The sequence below is a fragment of the Rhinopithecus bieti genome, unplaced genomic scaffold, assembly GCF_001698545.2.
Source record: "Rhinopithecus bieti isolate Rb0 unplaced genomic scaffold, ASM169854v2 scaffold_17861, whole genome shotgun sequence".
NCBI lineage: Eukaryota > Metazoa > Chordata > Mammalia > Primates > Cercopithecidae > Rhinopithecus > Rhinopithecus bieti.
This window is the reverse complement of record NW_016809830.1, coordinates 3659635-3680275: the sequence shown is the minus strand read 5'-3', so window position 1 is coordinate 3680275 and position 20641 is coordinate 3659635. Positions and strand designations below refer to the sequence as shown.

Sequence of the window (20641 nt, the reverse complement as noted above, 5' to 3'; positions counted from 1 at the left end):
GGTGGAGGTGAGGGTGGGTAGAGGCAAAGCCACATTTCCAGTGTGCTCCAAGTTGCACAGTGAGGGCTGGAGGGTCTTCCATATTGACAAGCTCTGAATCTTCATGAGGGGTGCCCACCACTCTGGAACATCACTCCGCAGTTCATTCCTCACTCTTTTCCCACAGGCTCCTTTCCCTCTGCCTTCAGTCAGGCAGGGTCTCTTTAGACACACACACACACACACACACACACACACACACACAGGCAGATACACAAAGACACACACAGACACAGATATACACAGAGACACACACGTACACACACACACACACACACACAAAGGCAGACACACAAAGACACGCACACAGACACATATACGCACACACACACATTCCCCACACCTCCTTTTCTAGCTACCTTCTAGACTTTTCCTTGTCTTTTGTCGACAAACTTGTTGAGTTGCTGGCATCTTAGCAGCACATTCCCTCTCTGATCTGTCACCAGGCTCCCACCTGGTGACACCACATTGGCTTAGACCTTCCTGAAGGCAGTGATAACTCTTTTTCTTGTCTATTCTGGTCTTCACCCTGTCCTGTCCGCTCAGGCTCTGTCACCCCTGACCCTCTCGGCCATCCCTGCACCTGCCTCGTGCCTCTGTCTCCTTCCTACTGGCCACCAGTCTGTCTTGCAGGGATGATCTCGAATCTACCAGGCTTCTCTAGACATTCTCTCTGTTCAGACTCATCTCTGAAGCTGGATGACAAGCAATGCGGCACCTGTCCCTGAGTCCTCAGGTCCTGGGAATGCACTGGGCAGGGGGACAACTAGGGAATAGGGTCAGGAGTGGGAGGGACCCATGGCTCCCAATTCCAGACACTTCAACAGAACTGTCCTTTGTAAGACTTCTGGGCAGAGGCCAGGAGACTGCTGTGCTAGTCCCTCCATGGAGGGGGTGTGTCCTTGCTGGCTCTGTTGGGCCTGAGAGACTCCCCTACACACTGAGAGCACTGCTTATAGTAGGATCTGCCTTGCCAACAACTGCAAAAATCACCACTGTTCCCTTCAGACTTCCCTTCAGCCTCCAGACTTCCTTAATGGCAAAGACTGGCCATATAAATCAGCCAGCGGGCCAGTCGGTCCTACTACAGAATAGCCTGACCCGATGAAGATGGGATGCAGGCAGCCTTCCAGGACAGGTGACCATGGGGCAGGCGGGGAGAGGAGCTATCTGGGGCATAAAATTGCCTTTCTCAAGCCGACAGGCCTGTGAGACTGGTCTGCTGACGCCTGGCATTGGGGACTGGGCTGAAATATTTGGTGTTCTACAGTGCCAAGGCCCTGCTATGACATACTTAAAAGGCCTCAGGAATTCTGTTCCAATGTCCCTTTGTTTCCGCTCCTGGCAGACTCACGCATTGCTTTAAATACTCTGCCTGGAGTCGCCACTCATGCACATAAGCCTATTCTTGGGGCGTGTTTCTTCGGATTAGACTGTTTCTTCCCACCTCCAGCTTTGTTTTGGCTCTTTCTCTCCAGGTACGGCGGTGTCTCGGCCTTGTGACTGGGCAAAGTAGCCCAGGTGGCTGCCGTCCCCTCCGCCTGCTTGTGGGCGTTGAGGGCAGAGCCTTTCTTTTGGAACTCAGCTTGACCGAGTGTGGGAGTCTATTTTGATCTTTTCTCCTTTTCATGGCCAGGATCAGAGCTAGGCACGCAGACGCCAGTGGAGCCTGCTTTCTCAAGGCAACTCTCCTCCTGCTACATGAACGAATCATCCAGGCTTCTGTTAAGGGTCTCGGGAATTTGGCTTCCATGTCAGGGATGCCTGACACATGACCCTCATCCTTAAGCCTCATCGTTCTTTCTTCCAAGGGTGGAAAGATGCAAGGCTGGCTGGCAGCCGCTCTGAGGGGTGCCCTTTATGGCTGTCTATATTAATCTTATTTTGGTCCAATGCTTACTGCCAGGGAAGAAATCTGCTAATGGCACTTTTCTTTGTTTTATTTCAATCTGGCAACTGGAACTTGGCTTTTCGGGGGAGCCTACAAAGGGCAAAGTATTGGTTCTGGTGCCCTCTGGTGGTTGAATTGCAATCTCGTCGCCTGCCCCAGGAACTCCCCCACTGGCTGGAGAGAAGCATGAGTTTGCAGGTCGGCTCCGCTGCCTGGGTGGCTTTAGATCGGTCTGGAGTTGGTTAGGTTACGTTTCCAAATCTCCAGTTATAAAATTAGGCATTTTTTCCTTGTGTAATTTCCAATCAGAAATTTGTTCAATGGTCCAGTTAGTATCTTGGTCTATCTAGAAAATGGATTACTGGACGTCAAGACAGTCTTACCTGCCATATTTTGTAATCTGAAATTTTTGTACCCAACATTTGCCAAAAGATTGAGGTGGCTGAGGTACAGGGGATGTGTTTCCAGACATATTTATATCTCTGGCTCCCAAGAGAAATTGACATACTCCTGTTGTAAGGAACATACAACAAAGTAAAGTTGAATTAAAATGAGTAAGTCATGACAATTCTCTATTTTATTTGATGAGATTAAGACTAATTACTCCCGAAATAGGACCATAACCTTTGACTTCATTGAACAAGAGAGCAAAACAGGTTGCATGACTGGGGTGTCAGCAACCAAATATATGGTCCTGATTGAGATATATGGGAATATTTTTTTTTAATGACACACAGAGCACTGCTTCTTGTGATGGTGCTATTCCCCCAGCTGAGCCCTGCCAGGTACCAGCTCCCCCATAGAACTTGCGACTGTCCCGTTGCATCATGAATGAACTAAGCTCACACACAGTTGCTTGCTAAGAATCAAGAGAACTTCCTCAATCAACCCTTCTTCTTCCATCTTCTCTCCTGCTCTCTGCAGTCTGCAATGCTCGCCTTCCTTTCTTCCCCTGGCTCATTTGCCTCCCACCTGGACTTTCCTGTCTGCAAAATGTCGTTGAACTTGAGCCCTTTCCAAGTCTGTTCTCATGATTTAGCTCCCTTTTGCAGCTTTGACATTCACTGGAGAACTTTTTCAATTGTGCCTCGGCCTCCCAGCGTCGAGAATCTGCCCTTCACTTTGGGGTGCTGACTTCAGGCAGGAAAGATTTCTTGACTCCTGCCTGCAAGCAGGCTGCCCCATGCCCCATGCCTCCTCACCTGTGAAGTGAGGAGGTTGGACTTGATCACTGGTTTCCACTCCAGAGGGGTTCCCAGGAGGTCTCTCAACCACCCCTTATGCTCTGTTTGGAGAAGTTTTCCCTTTTCATCAGTTTTTCAAACTGTGATTCTAAGATATATTTCTTTTGGGGGAAAAAAAAAACAAACCTGTGGCTTAAAAGGTAAAGTTTAAAGAAAAGTTTTAAAAAACAAAAGAAAAGAAGATCTAATATCCTTGCCAAAGCTCTCAAACACTTCAGAATCTCCTCCTCTCCCAGCTCGTGCTTCCTGGCCTCTCCTTGGGTGGGAAGGCAATAAGTAAGTAATACTTTATAGACAGCATTCTGCACTGGGCTCCAGCCATCATCGCTTCTAATGGGTCTTGGGCAGCTGTCCCAGGCCAGATAAGTCATATTAAAGCTGAGAACAAAACCAAAGGATTGGATTTCTTTTTCAATCAGGAGAAAAAATATATATATCATTTGAAGCTCCCAGTTGGTCTGGGTTCCTGGAAGCTGTTGACGCTTTTAAAAGATATCTTAAATAATCACGACCACCTTCATTTTTGAAACTTCTTGGACAGGTTTCTTCATTGTTTTGGTAGAGAGTTGTTCTAAGTAACAGCATGAAACTTGCCTACTCTAGTGTCAGGCTAAGACATGAGGAGGGAAGGGAAACTAATATTTATCTAGCTCACTTCCAGTTTCAGGGGCTAGGTGTAGATTAACTGGCAGAATACTCAGGGCAAGCTGGAGTGTCCCAGTGCTGTACATCACTGCCTTTAAGAACTTAGTCACATGCCCACAGTCACACAGCTGGTATGACGAGAAGCCAGGATCCAAATTAGGGCTGGCTGATGCTTGTATCTGCAAGGTTCTGCAGAGCACATGGAGCCTGGAAAGGAAGGCTCCATTTGGAAAATCCTTCTGGGGTCCAGAAGCCTCCATAAATAGGGCACCATATAATTTATCTTCTAAATGGGTACACTTGTTCAGGATAAATGCTACAGTGTATGGGATGGGAGGACCTCAGGTATAAAATGGTACCATCACGGGGAAACTGGGATAGACGTTCATCCCCCTCATCAGGTAGGCTAGACACATTCCTACGATGCCAAGAAGCAAGGCTACTATCAGGAGAAACAGAAGCAGCAGCATCACAGTACGAACTGGGTCTCGCTCTAAATCCCTCGTTCCTTCCTCCCCGCTTCATCATAACCCCTCCTAACGTGCTCTCTTCACAAGCCCAAGGACACGCCCAATTCCTGGAAGTGTATGCCAGCCAGGTCTCCGGTGAGCATGGGGGAGAAGCCTGGAGACAATTCCAACATAAAACTTCATCATCACTGAGCCACCCCAGGGAAAAGGTCCAAACCGTATCCTGGTTCTAAAACCCAACTGGAAGCTTTGTGCAATCAGCGAGAACTTCCTGAATCAGACTTACTGACCTGGAGGTTAAAAGAAAGAGCGATCCCCTTCCTACTTTTTCAGATCCCTCTACTTCTCTCTGTCCTTTATTGAAGCTGAAAATTAGCATATTTGTTGGATCGTGGCTGACACTGATGGTCTGAAGTAACCAGAAAGCTCCCATGGATAAGTTGTTCTCAGCCTTGGGAAAGTAAGCTGGATTCATCCCACCACTGTATTTTCTGTGTTTCTGATGCTTTGACATCTTGGGCCTTACTGGCCCTGGAGAGACTCTGCTCCTCTCAGGGCTGCCATATTCCTAGAGATAGTATATGATCACCTTCCAGAGAGCCTTTCCTATATATGCAAATCAACCAATCCAGAGCCACACCCCTAATACCTCCTCTGTGGACTCTCATACCGGGGCCACTATCCACCTGCCCTAATCACCCCAGTGCAGGTACCAGACACTAGGGCCAGTCCTGTGTCCTAGAGACTGCTGGAAAATGTCAAATTAGCCAATCCCAGGCCTGTTTATCCTCCCTCACCTATTCCTTCCTGAATAAACCATAATATTTTTGCCTGTGTTGTCCCCTCACTTCCTCTACCTCCCAACTGGCCCTGGTGCTTCCCAGCATAGCCCCTGGTGGCGTAGTGCCCCCTCTTGGGAGCTGTGAGTAACAAACTAGCTTTTCAATGGCAACTGTCTCCTGATCTGTTGACCTTACGATACCTCATACTAATAAAACCTACATTTTGAAATGGAAGCCATCCCTTCCAAAAGTCATGAGCACTCTTTTCCTCCCCCTTACAGACAGTCTCAGTACATAGGAAGGAGCGGGCAAAGGCGACGGCGGTTCCAACACGGAATTGCATCTTCACCAAGAACCACAAATGGCTGGCTTTCTCCTCAGTGGCAGTCAGGTAAAGAAGTGGGAAGGGGCAGTTTGTTAAAAAGATGCCCCAGTAAAATGTGATCATAGCATATCTTCTGTGTGTGCCTCACACTAAGCAAAGCACCACTCTATATTAGAAAATAAAGCCATCATCAAAAACAAGTAACTAATCACAGCTCTGCCAGAGACATTGCCTCCTATGATTATCATCATGGGGGTCTGTGAGCTGCCTAAAGTCCTTTATGGGGAAAATTAATTTGAAGTATACAAATTGAATTCACTGCATTCAATTGCAAAAAAATATTTTTCAAAGAAGCTTTTAATAGTGAAGATATTAAATGTAAAAGAATGGAATATTCCAGTTAAAAGGCATCCAAATAATGCCAGCATTTTCTCCCCATGGTACTCCTATTGGTTATTAATCTTGAAATGTGTCTGCAAGAGTTCTCATTTGTTTCAAAGTTAAGAAACAAACGTGCTCCCCTGTGACGACAAAGTCCATAAATATTTTATGTAAGTGAGAGAAATGAATTCATCCCAAGAACATTTGTCATTCGCAGTTAGGTCAAGAAATTCACTTTGCCCGCCTCAGCCTGACAGTGTCTGCCTGGAAGGTGCCTGTAAGCCCAGTGTTAAATGATGCACACTCCAGTTTTTCCTACTCACCCTTTAGCCAGCGTCGCTATGCCAACGTCAGTTAGCTTCATTCCTACACCTACAGGAAGAGAAAACAAAGATGGGAGTTTATGTCACTCAGGGTCCCTCAGAAAGATGGGCCTCTAGCCCAGGGAAGGGGTAATGACAGCTCCTCCTCCTTCCCCTTCCGGCACAAACACCTGAGGCCTCTTTCAAATACGCATCCGGCTTTAGGCAGGGACCATGGGGAAGGCAGCAGTTAGGGGGACTCAAGTCTCATGTGAGCAGAAAACCCAAGCCATCTCAGCTCCAGAAATGAAGTCCTCTGCCTGCCTGGCCCACCCACCCCATGACAAGGAGGGAGCTGGCCACTCTGAAAAAATCTGAGGCCTAATGCTTGCCCTGTAAGCTCTCTCCCCAGAAATACTCTGACTTCGGCTTAGGTCTGGCTCCCCATTCTTCAATGAAAGTGGAAACCCTTACATGGTGGAAAGAAGAGTAGGCATGGCCTGGGATGGTCAATGCCAATAGCAAGAAGGTTTGACATGGTTTGGCCATGTCCCCACCCAAATCTCATCTTGAATGTAGCTCCCACAATTCCCACGTGTGGTGAGAGGGACCCGGTGGGAGATAAATGAATCATGGGGCGGTTTCCCCCATACTGTTCTCATGGTAGTGAAAAGTCTCAGGAGATCTGATGATTTCATAAGGGGCTTCCCCTTTTCCCTTGGCTCTCATTGTGTCCCTGGCCTGCCGCAGTGTAAGATGTGCCTTCTGCCTTCCACCATGATTGTGAGGCCTCCCCAGCCACGTGGAACTATCAGTCCATTAACCTCTTTTTCTTTATAAATTACCCAGTCTTGGGTATGTCTTTATCAGCAGTGTTAAAATGAACTAACACAGGACTCAAGGGGCATGTGTTTAGTTGAAAGTCAAACTTCAGACGCGTGATTTCTCATTTCCATAAAGATCGTTTTTCAATCCAGGACTGAAGATTTTCTGGGTGGTCAGTGTTAGGCCCCGGGAAACAATCTTGAATTCTATGTAGACGCTGAACCAATGGCCTGGGGAAGCAGACATTTGGAACATGTGGCCCTTGGGCTCATCCTAAATGCTACCCACTAAACCATGGTGGGGGTAGGTGGGGGATACCAAAACCAAAACAATAGAGCAGCTACCTGAGCTTCCCACTCTGGTTCAGCAAAGAGCAACAGGCACGCATTGCAAGCATATGGAAGCCTTTTTCGCATCTGCCTTTCCAGCAGGAGGGGTAGGGAGGGTAGCTAGGGAGCCAGGGAGGCAAAGGGAATAGACTATCCCGCTGTTTTCCACCGTGAGGAACGACAAGGGCTGCCATCCCCGTCTGTAGTGGAAAGAGCCACCTCTCTCCCTCTACCCGCAGTCTCAGCCTGCGTCCTGAACCTCTCCCAGGTCTAGTGGAAAGTAAAGCACTTCCCTGATGCCCAGAGTGTGGATTCCCTCTTGGTCTTTCAAGAATCTCCATGCCCTGACCATGTACCAATTCCACTCCTGTCTCCCTAGAGTGAGGCTATGGGCACTTGCTCCAATGCAGTGGACCTCTGCCAGGACCTTACCCATGCAATCTAGTGATGACATTTTATCCCAGGGCCCATAGTGCCACCCCACCAGTGCGTCTGCACCTGCTAGATGCCTGGGTCCTGCCTCCCGTGCTCTTGTCCCTGCGTCTTGGTCCCCATGGGCCAGGCTGTGAGCACTGGCATTCCCCACCTCCAGCAAGTGGCTTGCCCATGGAGGGCCCTGGCAGCCTAGAAACCAGTTTGGGCTGTGGAAAGAAAAAAATCGCAGCATCCCACTAAAGCCAACCATGAGGATCAGATCTGCTGGCCACCTACTCCAAGGTTCTCCACCCATGTGGAGTGCTGCTTCTGAGGCCCAGGAAAAGACAGCTAAAGGGTTAATGCTCTGATTGAGCGGTATCCGCTGGGAGCATGGCAGAAACACAGGACACGTTGGGATTCAGGCTGGTTAGTCAGACAGAAGCCACGAGGCCTGCTTTTCTGCAGTGCACCTGTGAGCTAAATTAGACATGGCACTTTGGGAGAACCAGTAACCGTTTTAAAAGTCTCTTTTGCAGTTGGTAACTAATTCATCTCATTCTTTCAAAGCTGCTAATAAACATATGTAGAAATGGTTCACATAGCTTTTATTACAGGGACTATGCTTTGAAAAAAAAAAAACACTAAATTGCAAAAGCTCTTGCTGGACATCTTATTTCATGGAAAACCGTATTTTAAAATTATAGTTCTAAGCCACATGGAAATCCAATTTGAAAAAGTCATGTGGCAAAAGGTCCTTGAACTTGGAGAATTGCTTTCCCTTGTTTCCCACAATTGCCAGCTGTCACTTACAGTTTAGAAAGACAGAATATAATTTTTAAAAGAAAACTTCCCTCTCTCAGTTTAATAATTTGCCTGCAATTCTGTCAAGGTTATTAAGAACCTCTAGAGGCTAAAGTTAAATCCTGGTGTGCAGCTATCAAGCTGAGTTGGAAATAACAGTAATCTACAGGTTGCTTCTAATAGAAGAAAGGAAATGAACAGCATTAGAAGTTCATTCTCCAGAATTCGAGGTCTTGAGTTTTTTGGGTGACAGCTTGTTAGAAAACCTGGTAGTCTCACCAATATGCAGGTCTCAGGTCCAAATCACAGGCTCATCTTTTACCCCACAAACCTGGCACAATCTTCTAAACAAGCAAATGCAGCCAGGAAGAGTTAATTTAACTTTTAAAAGTCCAAAAAGGTGATGATAGAATTTGAGTTTAATTCTAATTCCAATGTCTCTGTAAAATTATAAAAAGTGGACTTTCCTTAGAGAATAGATGTGCTGTCTCATGCCACAATGACATTGACAGTAAAAATATTTTTTGTCCATCAATAGAGAGTAAATAAACACCATTACTTACCACCACACCACCATGTTAAACCACGCACATCATTTACAGAGAGATGTGATATTCCATTACTGTTGTTTACTAGTACCTGGAAGTGAAACTAACTGTGCACGGAGCCCTGGGTGCTGCTTTTCAGCAGAAGAGCTATATTTAATACAAAATTAATTCCCAAGGAGAAAAGATGGAGGACAGCAGCAATTGCACAGCCAGAGTCTAAATAGAGCAAACAGCTGTCTGTTAAGACCATATATTTTGTGCGTGTGTGTGGCAGCAGTCTCTTCAAAGAGCGAAGTCTGACTTAAATTTGCAGATTGGCTTCATCTGCAGGGCAGTAATGTTGCATTTCCCAGCTGGCCTGCAAGGAGTCCTTCCAAGGGCTTAGGAGGAAGAACAGTACACATACCAAAGCCTTCTTACATCAGGAGAGACTTGGAAAGGTCTGGAAGTAAATAGCTTGCAAATTTGCTAAATTGTTATTTGTGGAAAGAACTTGGAATTCAGAGTCAGAAAATGCGGGTTGGAGTCTCGGACCCCCTACTTACTAGCTGAGTGACAGCAGACAATTAAATCACGGTCTCCAGGCCTCAGTTTTCTCATCTGTAAAATGGGGATCATAATATCTTCTCTGCAGGGTTATTATGAAGATTAAGTAAAAATAATAGAAAAAAATGAATGGATACAAACACTGATGAAATCCAAGTAAAGTTTTTAGTGTAGTTGATTATATTCTGCCAGTGTCCATCTCTTGGTTTTGATAATATACTACACTTATGTGAGATGTCACCATTAGGTGAAGCTGGGTGAAGCGTACATGTGAACCACTCCATATATTTTTGCAAATTCTTGCGAGTCTATAATTATTTCAAAATAAAGGCTAGGGCACAGTGGCTCATACCTGTAATCCTAGCACCTTGGGAGGCCGAGGCAGGAAGATCACCTGAGTCCAGGAGTTCAAGACCAGCCTGAGCAACAAAGTGAAACCCCATCTCCATACACACACACACACACACACACACACACACACACACACACACGAAAGAAAGAATTAGCCAGGTGTGATGGCACACTCTTGTGGTCCCAGCTACATGGTAGGATGAGGCAGGAGGATCACTTGAGTCCAGGAGATTGAGGCTGCAGTGAGCTGTGTTTGCACCACTGCACTCCAGCATGGGTGACAGAGTGACACCCTGTCTCAAACAAATTTTTAAAAATGAGTTAAAAAAATAGGAACCATTTATTATGTGGCAATGCTGCAATTAGTGGTTTACTATCTCATTTAATTCTCAAAACAACCCTGTGTGGAGGTTACTGAAGCAGGGAGAAAGGTAATTTGCCCACAGGCTACCAGGTTGGAAGTGACAGTGCAGGGAACAGAACTCCAAGGTGGTCTTGCTCTTCAACACCATGTAATAGCTAGAGCTTGAGATCCTCATCTGGGATAATGTCTGACATTTGGTAGATAGACAATAATACAGTTCAGATTTTCTTAATAGCAAACGGAAATAGGGAACCTCTTGCGGCAGAAGCTGCTGGTGCCTTACCTATTGCCCTCACCCTAACCACTTCTGTGCACCTGGTTCCACTTCTCAGTGCCACACCAGCATTTCTCTGCCTAAGAACTTTCTCTGATCATGTTTTTTATCCAGCTTAGCTTGCCCATGTAGGCAGGTGACAGGTGCAGGGGAAGTAATGCCCCCACCTGGAGCAGCTGCCAGCTGGTGATCCTGGTAGCTGGTGCATACACACCCCGGCTCCCTCACTGAGAAGTGTGCTCTGCAGGGCTCCCTGCAGATGTCAGCTCCAGCACCCATGGCAGTCACTGGCTAATAATAACACATTCCACCAGCCTCCTTTCCTTCCCCAGTTGCACTTCCCTACTCCTCTATTGGCGTTTCCTGGGATCCCCTCTCAAATAAGCCATTTGTACATGAGTACCTATCTCTGGTCTGTCTTAGGAGAAGCCTAATGATGACATCTCCATTCCACAGAAGAAATGGTATTCCTAAACAGTTGTGTATATATTGAAAACATGCTATACATTCAGCAGAGGAGCTTAAAATCTAAAGCATTCTAAAGACTCCTTTGTCTATTGAGAACGGAATACTACATTTTAATTTATCTTATGGTAGATCTGGATTTGGGTATATATTGCTGAGTCTAGGCCTATTGAGGATATAACAGTAAAGCCACTCTCTGGTTACCTGTTGTAATGGGAAGGCATTATTGGCATGAATTGTTAAAATGAAATGAACTCCAGGCACAGTGGCTCATGCCTGTAATCCCAACACTTTTGGAGGCCAGTGTGGGAGGATCGCTAGAGCCCAGTAGTTTGAGACCAGCTTGGTCCAGGACCCTGTCTCAGCAAAAAATAAATTTTAATTAGCCAAGTGTGGTGGAATGCATGTGTAGTCTCAGCTACTCTAGAGGCTGAGGCGGGAGGAATACTTGAGCCCAGGAGTTCAAAGCTGCAGTAAGCTATGATCGTGCCACTGTACTCCAGGCTCGGTGACAGAGTGAGACCCTGTCCCCCCCCCCCAAAATTTTTTTAAATAAAAATAAAATGAAATGGCCATTTGGCTGGTCATTTCAGGCTCTGTTATGGAATCTCATTTCTGATGAGGCATCAGTAACACCTTCTGCAGGCAAAGGTGTTTAAAGGTACTCAGCAGGCCTATCCTTCCTCTCCTTCCCCTCCTTCTCCATCCACAGGAAAGTCTCTGGCCCACAGAATCCCTGGAGCCCAGGCTAAGCTGCTCTCCTCACCCTGCATGTCTGTCACCAGGAGGCAGCCACTTGTTTTCTGGTACACCCAGTGCTGGAAGGTGCAACACTTCTGACCAGCTTCTGATTCTCTTCTCAAGAAGTTTATTTCTTTCCCATCCCTGATGGAATACTTCACAAATTCTCCAATCAGCTCCTCCTCCACTGTAGCATACGGGATATTGTTCTCAGGCCGATGGATAAGAAAAATAGGAATGATCCTGGCAGGGAAGAGAACACAGGCACACATCAAGGTCTCCACTGGGAAGAGAGGCTCCTGCAGCATTCCTCCCTCACCTGGAGCAGCAGGGAGTGTAGAATTTGTCCCCAACTCTGCTAGGTTTAGACTACAAATCCATCCAATGACTTTTTAATGGGTAAGATATGTTTCTGTGTTTTATTTGTCGTTATAAATTCCTTCTTGGGAGGGGGGTTAATTGCTCATGTAGAAATGAATGTCTTCATTGTAGTCATATCTTAATGACCCATCAATCAATGACTGTAATCTATCTATCAATTCATCCATTCATCTACTCACGCACCCATCCATTTGTCCGTCCATTCATCCTTCCTTCTACTCACCCTCCTCTTTCCCTCCCTCCATCCGTTCCTTCATTCCATCTATCCTTCCTTCCTTTCATCCATCCAATCCATCCATCCATCCATCCATCCATCCATCCATCCATCCACCCACCCATTGATCCTTCTTTCCTCTCATTCAGTCAACCAATATTTATTCAGTGGCCTGTATGTGTCAGATGCTCTTCCAGATGCTACTCCTCAAAACAGCAGTAAAGAAAACAGAGTCTGTGTTCTCAGGGCTCTCACCTTTAAATGAAGGAGACTGACAATAAACAAGTAAATGCATGGTGCTAAGTGCTAAGTGGGAAAATCCAGCAGTGAAGAGGAGACAGGAACATGCAGTGGAGTGGGGCAGCTGTCTTATGTAGGGAGGTCAGAGCAGCCCTTGTTCATGGATAAAGAACATTTGAGCAGAGGCCTATAGGAAGTGAGGGGAGCCATGAGGACATCGACGGTAGAACATTCCAGGTTGAAGGCACCCCAAGGAGAAATGCTCAGGGCAGGAGCACTCCTGGTGTGCGGCAGGAGTGCAGGGAGCCAAGGAGATTGGCAGAAGTTGGGGGAGGCAGAGGGGACAGGAAATCAGGCCTTGGGGGACCTCGGAGGCCATTTGGAAAACTTTCCCCTTTGTACTGAGTTGGATGAGAAGCCACTGGAGGATTTGGGGCAAGGGAGGGACATGAGGAGATTTCTGAATGACAAAGATCACTGCTTCTCTGTGGAGAATAGGCCAGGGGTGGGGCAGGGAGACTGGGGCCAGGTAATGATGTCCAGGGAGCTGGAGAGGTGATCAGATATGGGATGGAGTTTCCAGCATTATCCATTTGCTGTCACATCATCCTACATGATGATTTCCTACCTGTCCCTCTCTCTTAAAAGCACATACACCTCCTCCCCTAACCACACTCTCATCTTCCTGTTTCAGTGTGAAAACTGAAGGTTTAGGAGAACCTCTAAGTGCTGCCATGAGCACATCCATATTCTCACCTCCTGGTCTGTGCCCACGCACTGCTCCCTCTTCCTACACGATGCGCCATCCCTGCTCCATCCTGAACTATCTCCTCTACAGGTGCCCTGGTCCCCATCCCTCTCAAATCCTTCAGGTATTGCTCCAGCAGTTTTCCCTCTCTCTCCTGCATCAATATTCCCTCTATAGAATCATTTCCAAGAGCCTAGCGGCACTCTGTGATAACTACACAGCATCGCGACCCCAGACCCCACCCCGACTACTGACTCACATTTGACATCGAAACTCAAATCCGCTGTAGACTCGCTGTCTCCAGTCCCTCCCATCCCATTCTCTCTTGAACATCTGAAAGAGGCTTTCCCTCAAAAGAAGCCTCTGTCAAGGACAGCATGACCATCATGCTGCTAAGTCCAGTGCTCTCTTCTCGGCACCTACCCCTTTTGCTCTCGGCAGCTCTGGGCACAGTGGATCTCTCACTTCTTTCTGATACGCCTTTCCCTGGCTTCCTCATGGCTTTTCTCTGCTTCACTGGCTACCTCTTCTCTGTCTCCTTTGTGAGTTCCTCATCCTCTCCTCAATCTTTAGACTCTGGAGGGCCCTGGAACAACTCTTTTCTCTCTGCCCACAATCCCTAGCGACTTCCTTGCTTTAAATACCATTCAGATGCTGATGACTTCCACATTTATGTCCCAAGTCCAGCCCTGTCCCTGAGTTCCCTGCCCACCATCTCCACGTGATGTCTCATGGGCATCTCAAATTTAACATGGCATTGGGCACACATGGCCATAAAGATGGCAACAATAGAACTGGGGATTCCAAAAGAGGGGAGAGAGGGTGGAGGGTAAAGTTGAAAAACTACCTATTGGGTACTATGTTCACTATTTGGGTGATGGGTTTAGTTAAAGCCCAAACCTCAGCATCACACAATACAGACATGTAACACGCCTGCACATATACCCCATGAATCTAAAACACATAGACCCCACGAATCTAAAAAAAAAAAAAAAAAAAAAAAAGGGGAAAATAAAGAAAATAAAAGCACCCACAATAAAACATTTAAGTGATATTTAAAATTTACCATGGCAGAAACTGAAGAACTCATTTGCCCCATCCCCCATATCTGCCTCTTCTCAGTGACTGGCAGCTGGTGAAAACGGAAACAATCAATTCATTCAATAAACATCCACTGAATAGCTGTGTCAGAATCCCAAAGACTCACCAGGAGGGCAGAGCTGACTAAGACACAGTCCCTGCCTTCCAGGGGCAGCTGTGGGGGGAAGGTGCATGGAGGAGCAAATCCCAGCACATAGTAAATGCTCCTGGTTCAAAATAAGTGTTTGGTAAAATATGAATGAATGAATGAATGTTTATATATGTATGTATAATAGTTATATATGTTTCTCCATTTCAGCACTATTGACATCTGGGCAGAGAGTTCTCCGTGGGGTGGCAGGGGCTGCCCTGTGCAAGTAGCCTGTTTAGCAGCCTCCCTGGCTTCTACTTCCCAGATGCCAGTAGTTCTTCCCGGATCCTGACCATCAAAAGTGTCTCCACAACCGTCACTGTCCCCTGGGGGTTGTGAATCACTGACAGAGAATCTGATCTTACAAATTTGTAAGTAGCCAAAGAAGCGATCACCTAGTTTAACGTTGATAACATAGATACCACTTTTAAGGGCCTAAAATAGAAACACTGATGGCGGGCCATAAAGGCAAGAGGAAAACGTGAGATGCTGATTTTTGATGTTCATTAATTTTTTTTAAGTACAAAATGTTTGTCAAATGAGTAAATGAACAAATATACCGTTAAGTGTCTAATGTAGGCCCCTAACTATATGTTTAACAACTCAGAAAATCGACTTTTGGGAGGGACCAAGTGATCAGAGAGAAATGGCGACGGGGCGGCTATAACAGAGACCTATGCATGCAAAGATGTGACCAGCTGTCCTAGGGTGGGGATGGAGCAAAACCCCACAAAGAGCCCTTAAATGAAAATGCCTCAAAAATGGCATGGGCTTTGAATCAGGATCTTTAAATGTAAATGTATAGAATAATCCCATCTAACACAGTGGCCACATACAACGTCAGGAAAAGTTGTGGGGGCAGCAGAGATGGGTGAGCTCCTCTGCTGCCCGTGTGGTTCCTTTCTCCCTTGAACGGCACTAGTGAAGACTTGGTCACTTCTCTCTCAGAGGGAACGTGGGCCTCTAGATCCCGTCTCCCAGTGGAATGAACAAGTAAGGCTTGCCTTTCACAATAGGAAGGAAAGCTCGGGCTGGGACCTCTGGTTCTGTGATTGCCACTCAGGAAACCACCTTTGCAAAGACTATAACCATGAAAAAATTATGACAGTGAAAATGATTGAACTGACTCCATTTTCCCTTTAAACTTCAAGCTGCCCTTGTTCATTCCTGGGCAGAGGCCAAAGTAACTTTGGGAGGAATTTAGTTTATAGTTTAACAAACAAAGATGGTAACAGCCCCTCTCCAAAATAAACCGCCTCCTTGCTTGGGGACCAGACCACCTTTGTAAAACCAACAATTTAGTCACAAGATTAGAAATTATGGCTCAGGTGTCATGCAGCCAGGGGTCACAATATTCCTAACCTCCCCAGTTGCTCCCATAAATAACATTACTAGTGTAAATCCTAAGACTAGTGTTTGAGGTATTTTTTAGACCCTGTATTCTGATGGATCAGCTGGCACCACCCAGATTGGTCAACTGGCTCATCTGGTCTTGTGGCCTTCACCCAGGAATGGACTCAATGCAAGAGGACAACTTAGTATCCCTGATTCCATCCCTGACCCAACTCCAATCCCTATTTCCTAGTCCCCAGAATTCCAAACTCTCAAAAAAACAAACAAACAAACCCTAGCCTCCAAATTTCCAGGGAGTTTGATTTGAGTAATAATAAAACTCCAGTCTCCCATTTAGCCAGTTCTGTCAGAGGCATGTAAACCACACCAACTCCATCTTGAATAGGGGCTGGGTAAAATAAGGCTGAAACCTACTGGGCTGCATTCCCAGATGGTTAAGGCATTCTAAGTCACAGGATGAGATAGGAGGTTGGCACAGGATACAGGTCATAAAGACCTTGCTGATAAAACAGGCTGCAGTAAAGAAGCTGGCTAAATCTCACCCAAACCAAGATGGATATGAGAATGACTTCTGGCCTTCCTCATTGCCACACTCCCACCAGCGCCATGACAGTTTACAAATGCCATGGCAATGTCAGGAAGTTGCCCTATATGGTCTAAAAAGGGGAGGCATGAATAATCCACCCCTTGTTTAGCATATCATCAAGAAATAACCATAAAAATGGGCAACCAGCAGCCCTTGGGGCTACTCTGTCTATGGAGTAGCCATTCTTTTATTCTTCTACTTTCCTAATAAACAGGCTTTCAATATACTCTGTGGACTTGCCCTGTATTATTTCTTGCATGAGATCCAAGAATCCTCTCTTGGGGTCTGCATTGGGACCCCTTTCTGATAACAGTTCTATGTATAATAAACTCTTTTTTGCAATTTCCCCATCTTGATAAGTCAGCTCTGTCTGGGCAGTGGGCAAGATGAACCCATCCAGCGGTTACACGCACACACCAGCTGGGGCACAGGTCCTGCCCTGCTCACTTGCTCTTGCCTCCGTGTGAGCTGGGAGTGTTCTCCCAGAGCAATGCCCTGAGTTTCTCCACCCAGGCTGTGCCTTCTCCCAGGAAGTAAGCTGAAGGCTCTACGTGGCTATTAACTTGAGCCAAAGGTGGCTGGAAAAACATTATTTTTTATTAAAACAAATATAGTCATAGAGGAAAGAGGACATAACATTCAATAGAATTTAAAAGCTATAAAATATTATATTTCAAAGAAATTACACCTGCGGGACAGCTGCTTGGACGAAGCCCCCAGACCCTTTGACGGGCACACAGGTATCCTCCTCTGCCATTTAGGAGCATTTCCTGGAAACTGAGAATCCCCCTCACTTCACGAAGAGGACACAGAGGCTTGCTCACCAGCAGAATCTGAGCCAGAACAGCATCCTTCTGGAGCCCCAGCCCTGGACACAAGGCAGTAAGCCCCTCTAATACAGCGTACCCTGATTACTGCATGCCAGAGTCATTTGAGGCATTCTTTCTAATTTTAAGATAGAACCTCTTTGTGTCTTGTTAAAGAAATTTCCAATTTCAGCCAGATGGGAGTGGGCACATTAGGGCAGTGGACCTTCCCCATAGCCCTGAAATCAGTGCAGCCGCCAAGCCACCCTCTGTCACGCTTTGTCACTTCTGCAGGATCCAGGGCACCCTGGTGCCCTCCTAAGGACTGACCCCCTGTGGCTACTGACCCTTCTGCCAACAGAAGGAAGGGTTCATGGTTTGCTTGGGCTCTTATTAATTCTGCATCCCTGGTGGGGAAAAAAAAAAACAAAACAGAAACAATGGCTGGGCATTATTCAGGGTCTTAATTAGGCCTGGCCTCTGCCCAGCAGGATTCCATTTGCATAGACAATGTGACTCCATTGATATTCATGAATTCAAAAACAGAAGCTGCCCAAATGTGGAGTGTTTTCTCTCCAAGATCTCACATGCTCCATTAAAATAGGCTTCTCCAGGCCCGATTCATTGCCTGGAAATAAACATGGGGGTGGGCCCCGGGGCGGTCGGTCTAGGGGTCTGTGGTAATGGGGGTGGGGACGGGACTCCTGGCCCTCTCTCTAGATGTGCAGGCTTTCAGAGAAGGCTGGTAATATACAGGGTCAGCTCTGTGTGTGTGTGTTGTGTGTATGTGTTGTGCGTGTGGTTTGTGGTTGTGTGTGTGTGTGATATAATGTAAATGTATGTGTGGTATGGTGTACCTGTGTGTATGTTGTTGGTGTATGTGTGTGTATGTTTGTGTGGTGTATATGTGTGTGTGTATTGTATGTGTGTGAGGTGTCTGTGTTATGTGGTGTGTGTGGTGTGTGTTGTGTGTATGTGTGTTGTGTGTGTGTATGTGTGTGGTGTGGTGAGTGGGGGTGTGTGTGGTGTGGTGTATGTATGGGGTGTGTGTATGTGTGTGTGTATGTGCGTATGTGGTGTGCGTATGAGTGTGGTATGTTGTATGTGTGGTATGTGTGGGGGTGTGTAATGCATATGTGTGTGTTGTATGTGTGGTGTGTGTGTTGTATGTATGGTGTGTGTGTGTTGTATGTGTGGTCTGTTTGTATGTGGTGTGTGTTGTGTTTATGTGGGGGGTGTGTGTGGTGTGTGGTTTGTGTGTGGTGTGTTTGTGAGTATGGTGAGTGTTGGTGTGTGGTGTGTGTGGTATGTGTGTTGTATGTGTGGTGTGTGTGTTTGCATGTAATGTGTGTGGTGTGTATGTGTGGTGTGGGGGGTGTGTTTGCAGTGTGTTTGTGTTGTGGTGGGTATGTTTGTGTGTATGGTGAGTGTTGTTTGTGTGGTGTGTGTGTGTTTGTGTGTATGGTGAATGTTGTGTGTGTGTGTGTGGGGGGGGGTGTTTTCTGGCTGTAGAGTCCTCTGATTTAGGTTCCATAAACCTGGAGTCTGGCCCAGAGGCCCTTCTGAGGCTCCTTACTCCTCCCATGTACCATCAGCATTCATGTGGTCACAAACTCTCCCCTTGTAAGGAATGGAAACATGGTTTAGATAGAAAAATGTCCTAACCTATCTTTAAGGCAGTGGCCTCTTTACCATGATGCTAATGCAGCAAATGAATCAGCCTCCTGATCCTTCACTTGCATGAGCCCTTTCCAAGTCTCTAGATTAATCCTGATATTTATAATTTTGTGTTCTTTTCTTTAACAAGAGCCCAAATTTGCCAGGCATGGTGGCTCATGCCTATAACACCAGCACTCTGGGAGGCCGAGGCAGGAAGATCACTTGAGGCCAGGAGTTGTAGGCGGCCAGCTTGGGCAATATACAGAGACCCTGTCTCTACAAGAAAAATGCTTTTAATTAGCCAGGTGTGGTGGTGGGCACCTGTAGTCCCAGCTACTTGGGAGGCTGGATCGCTTGAGCCCGGGAGGTCAAGGCTGCAGTGAGCCGTGATTGCACCACTGCCCTCCAGCCTGGACAACAGAGGGAGACCCTGTCTCTTAAAAAAAAATAAAAAAGAAAGAAAGAAAAGAAAGGAAAGAAAGAAGCCCAAATTGCATAAGAGTCAAGCCACACAAAACTTGGGTCTGTCCCTGTTGGAGGGCACTGTGGTTCTGTGTGTGGTAGGGTTGACTTGTGGGTTAAATCTTTTCTTTTTTGAAGAAAACTTAAGAGGACAGAGACTGGGAAAAGCGGGGCTTGGGGGAAAAAGGAGCCAGTTTCCATATCGTGAAAGCTTAACTCAGTCCAGATGGCTGTCTGTGTCATTAACAGAAAAGCAATTGTAAGTGTGTACTGAAGTGTGTTAAGCATTTCTTGAGAAAGAGCAGAAAGTGTTATGCTTTACACATGGTCTTTCAAATGTACCACCTAAGGGAAACGATTTTTCCCATTTTGTGAGTTAACAGGGGCAATGCAGGCAAGAATTTCTTCCTTCTTGCTTCTCCCAGTTTTTACTGATAGGTAAAAAGTTCCAACATGCACTAGCTAAGCCCTTTTCCTGTCCGTTTAAGCGTGCAGATACGATCTCAACCAGGCAAGCAGTGCCGCAAACGCAAGCTCCAGGCTCCCCAAAATTTGCTTGGGCCAGTAAATATTTAGGCAAAGAGTAGATAAAAGTGGGTGTGATTTGTCTCTGGAGGATTCCAGGAAGTGGGTACTATGTTACTAGGTTTCAGGTCACCCAATCCACTCTTCCGTAATACATTACCGTATTTTATTTTCATCATGGGACTAATTGCCTTGTGATAGCTCTTGTTCTGTTGTATTTGTTTATTGTTTAGACAATGTAATAGCTATGAGAGTAGATATGCTTTCTTTTCTATTTAACATGGTAGATTCATGTATTGGATGGATTAATCCATCCATCCATCCATCCATCCATTCATTTATTTAAAGAATATTTATCTGGGCCGGGTGCGGTGGCTCAAGCCTGTAATCCCAGCACTTTGGGAGGCCGAGACGGGCGGATCACGAGGTCAGGAGATCGAGACCATCCTGGCTAACACCGTGAAACCCCGTCTCTACTAAAAAATACAAAAAACTAACCGGGCGAGGTGGTGGGCGCCTGTAGTCCCAGCTACTCGGGAGGCTGAAGCAGGAGAATGGCGTAAACCCGGGAGGCGGAGCTTGCAGTGAGCTGAGATCTGGCCACTGCACTCCAGCCTGGGTGACAGAGCAAGACTCCGTCTCAAAAAAAAATAAAATAAAAATAAATAAATAAAGAATATTTATCTTCCTAAATAT

The 20641-nt window shown here is 46.3% G+C and overlaps 1 protein-coding gene across 2 annotated transcripts in view; it reads right to left on the bottom strand.

Annotated features, from left to right (window-relative positions):
* ALPK2 (alpha kinase 2) overlaps window positions 1-20641 on the bottom strand; it is a 148391-nt gene that overhangs the window by 10934 nt on the left and 116816 nt on the right. For both annotated transcript variants that reach the window (XM_017890519.1, XM_017890520.1), the window contains 2 exons: window positions 11766-11983; window positions 6101-6149 (listed from right to left, as the gene is read on the bottom strand). In XM_017890519.1, coding sequence (XP_017746008.1) covers window positions 6101-6149; window positions 11766-11983 — 267 coding nt within the window. The remainder of the gene's footprint in view (window positions 1-6100; window positions 6150-11765; window positions 11984-20641) is intronic.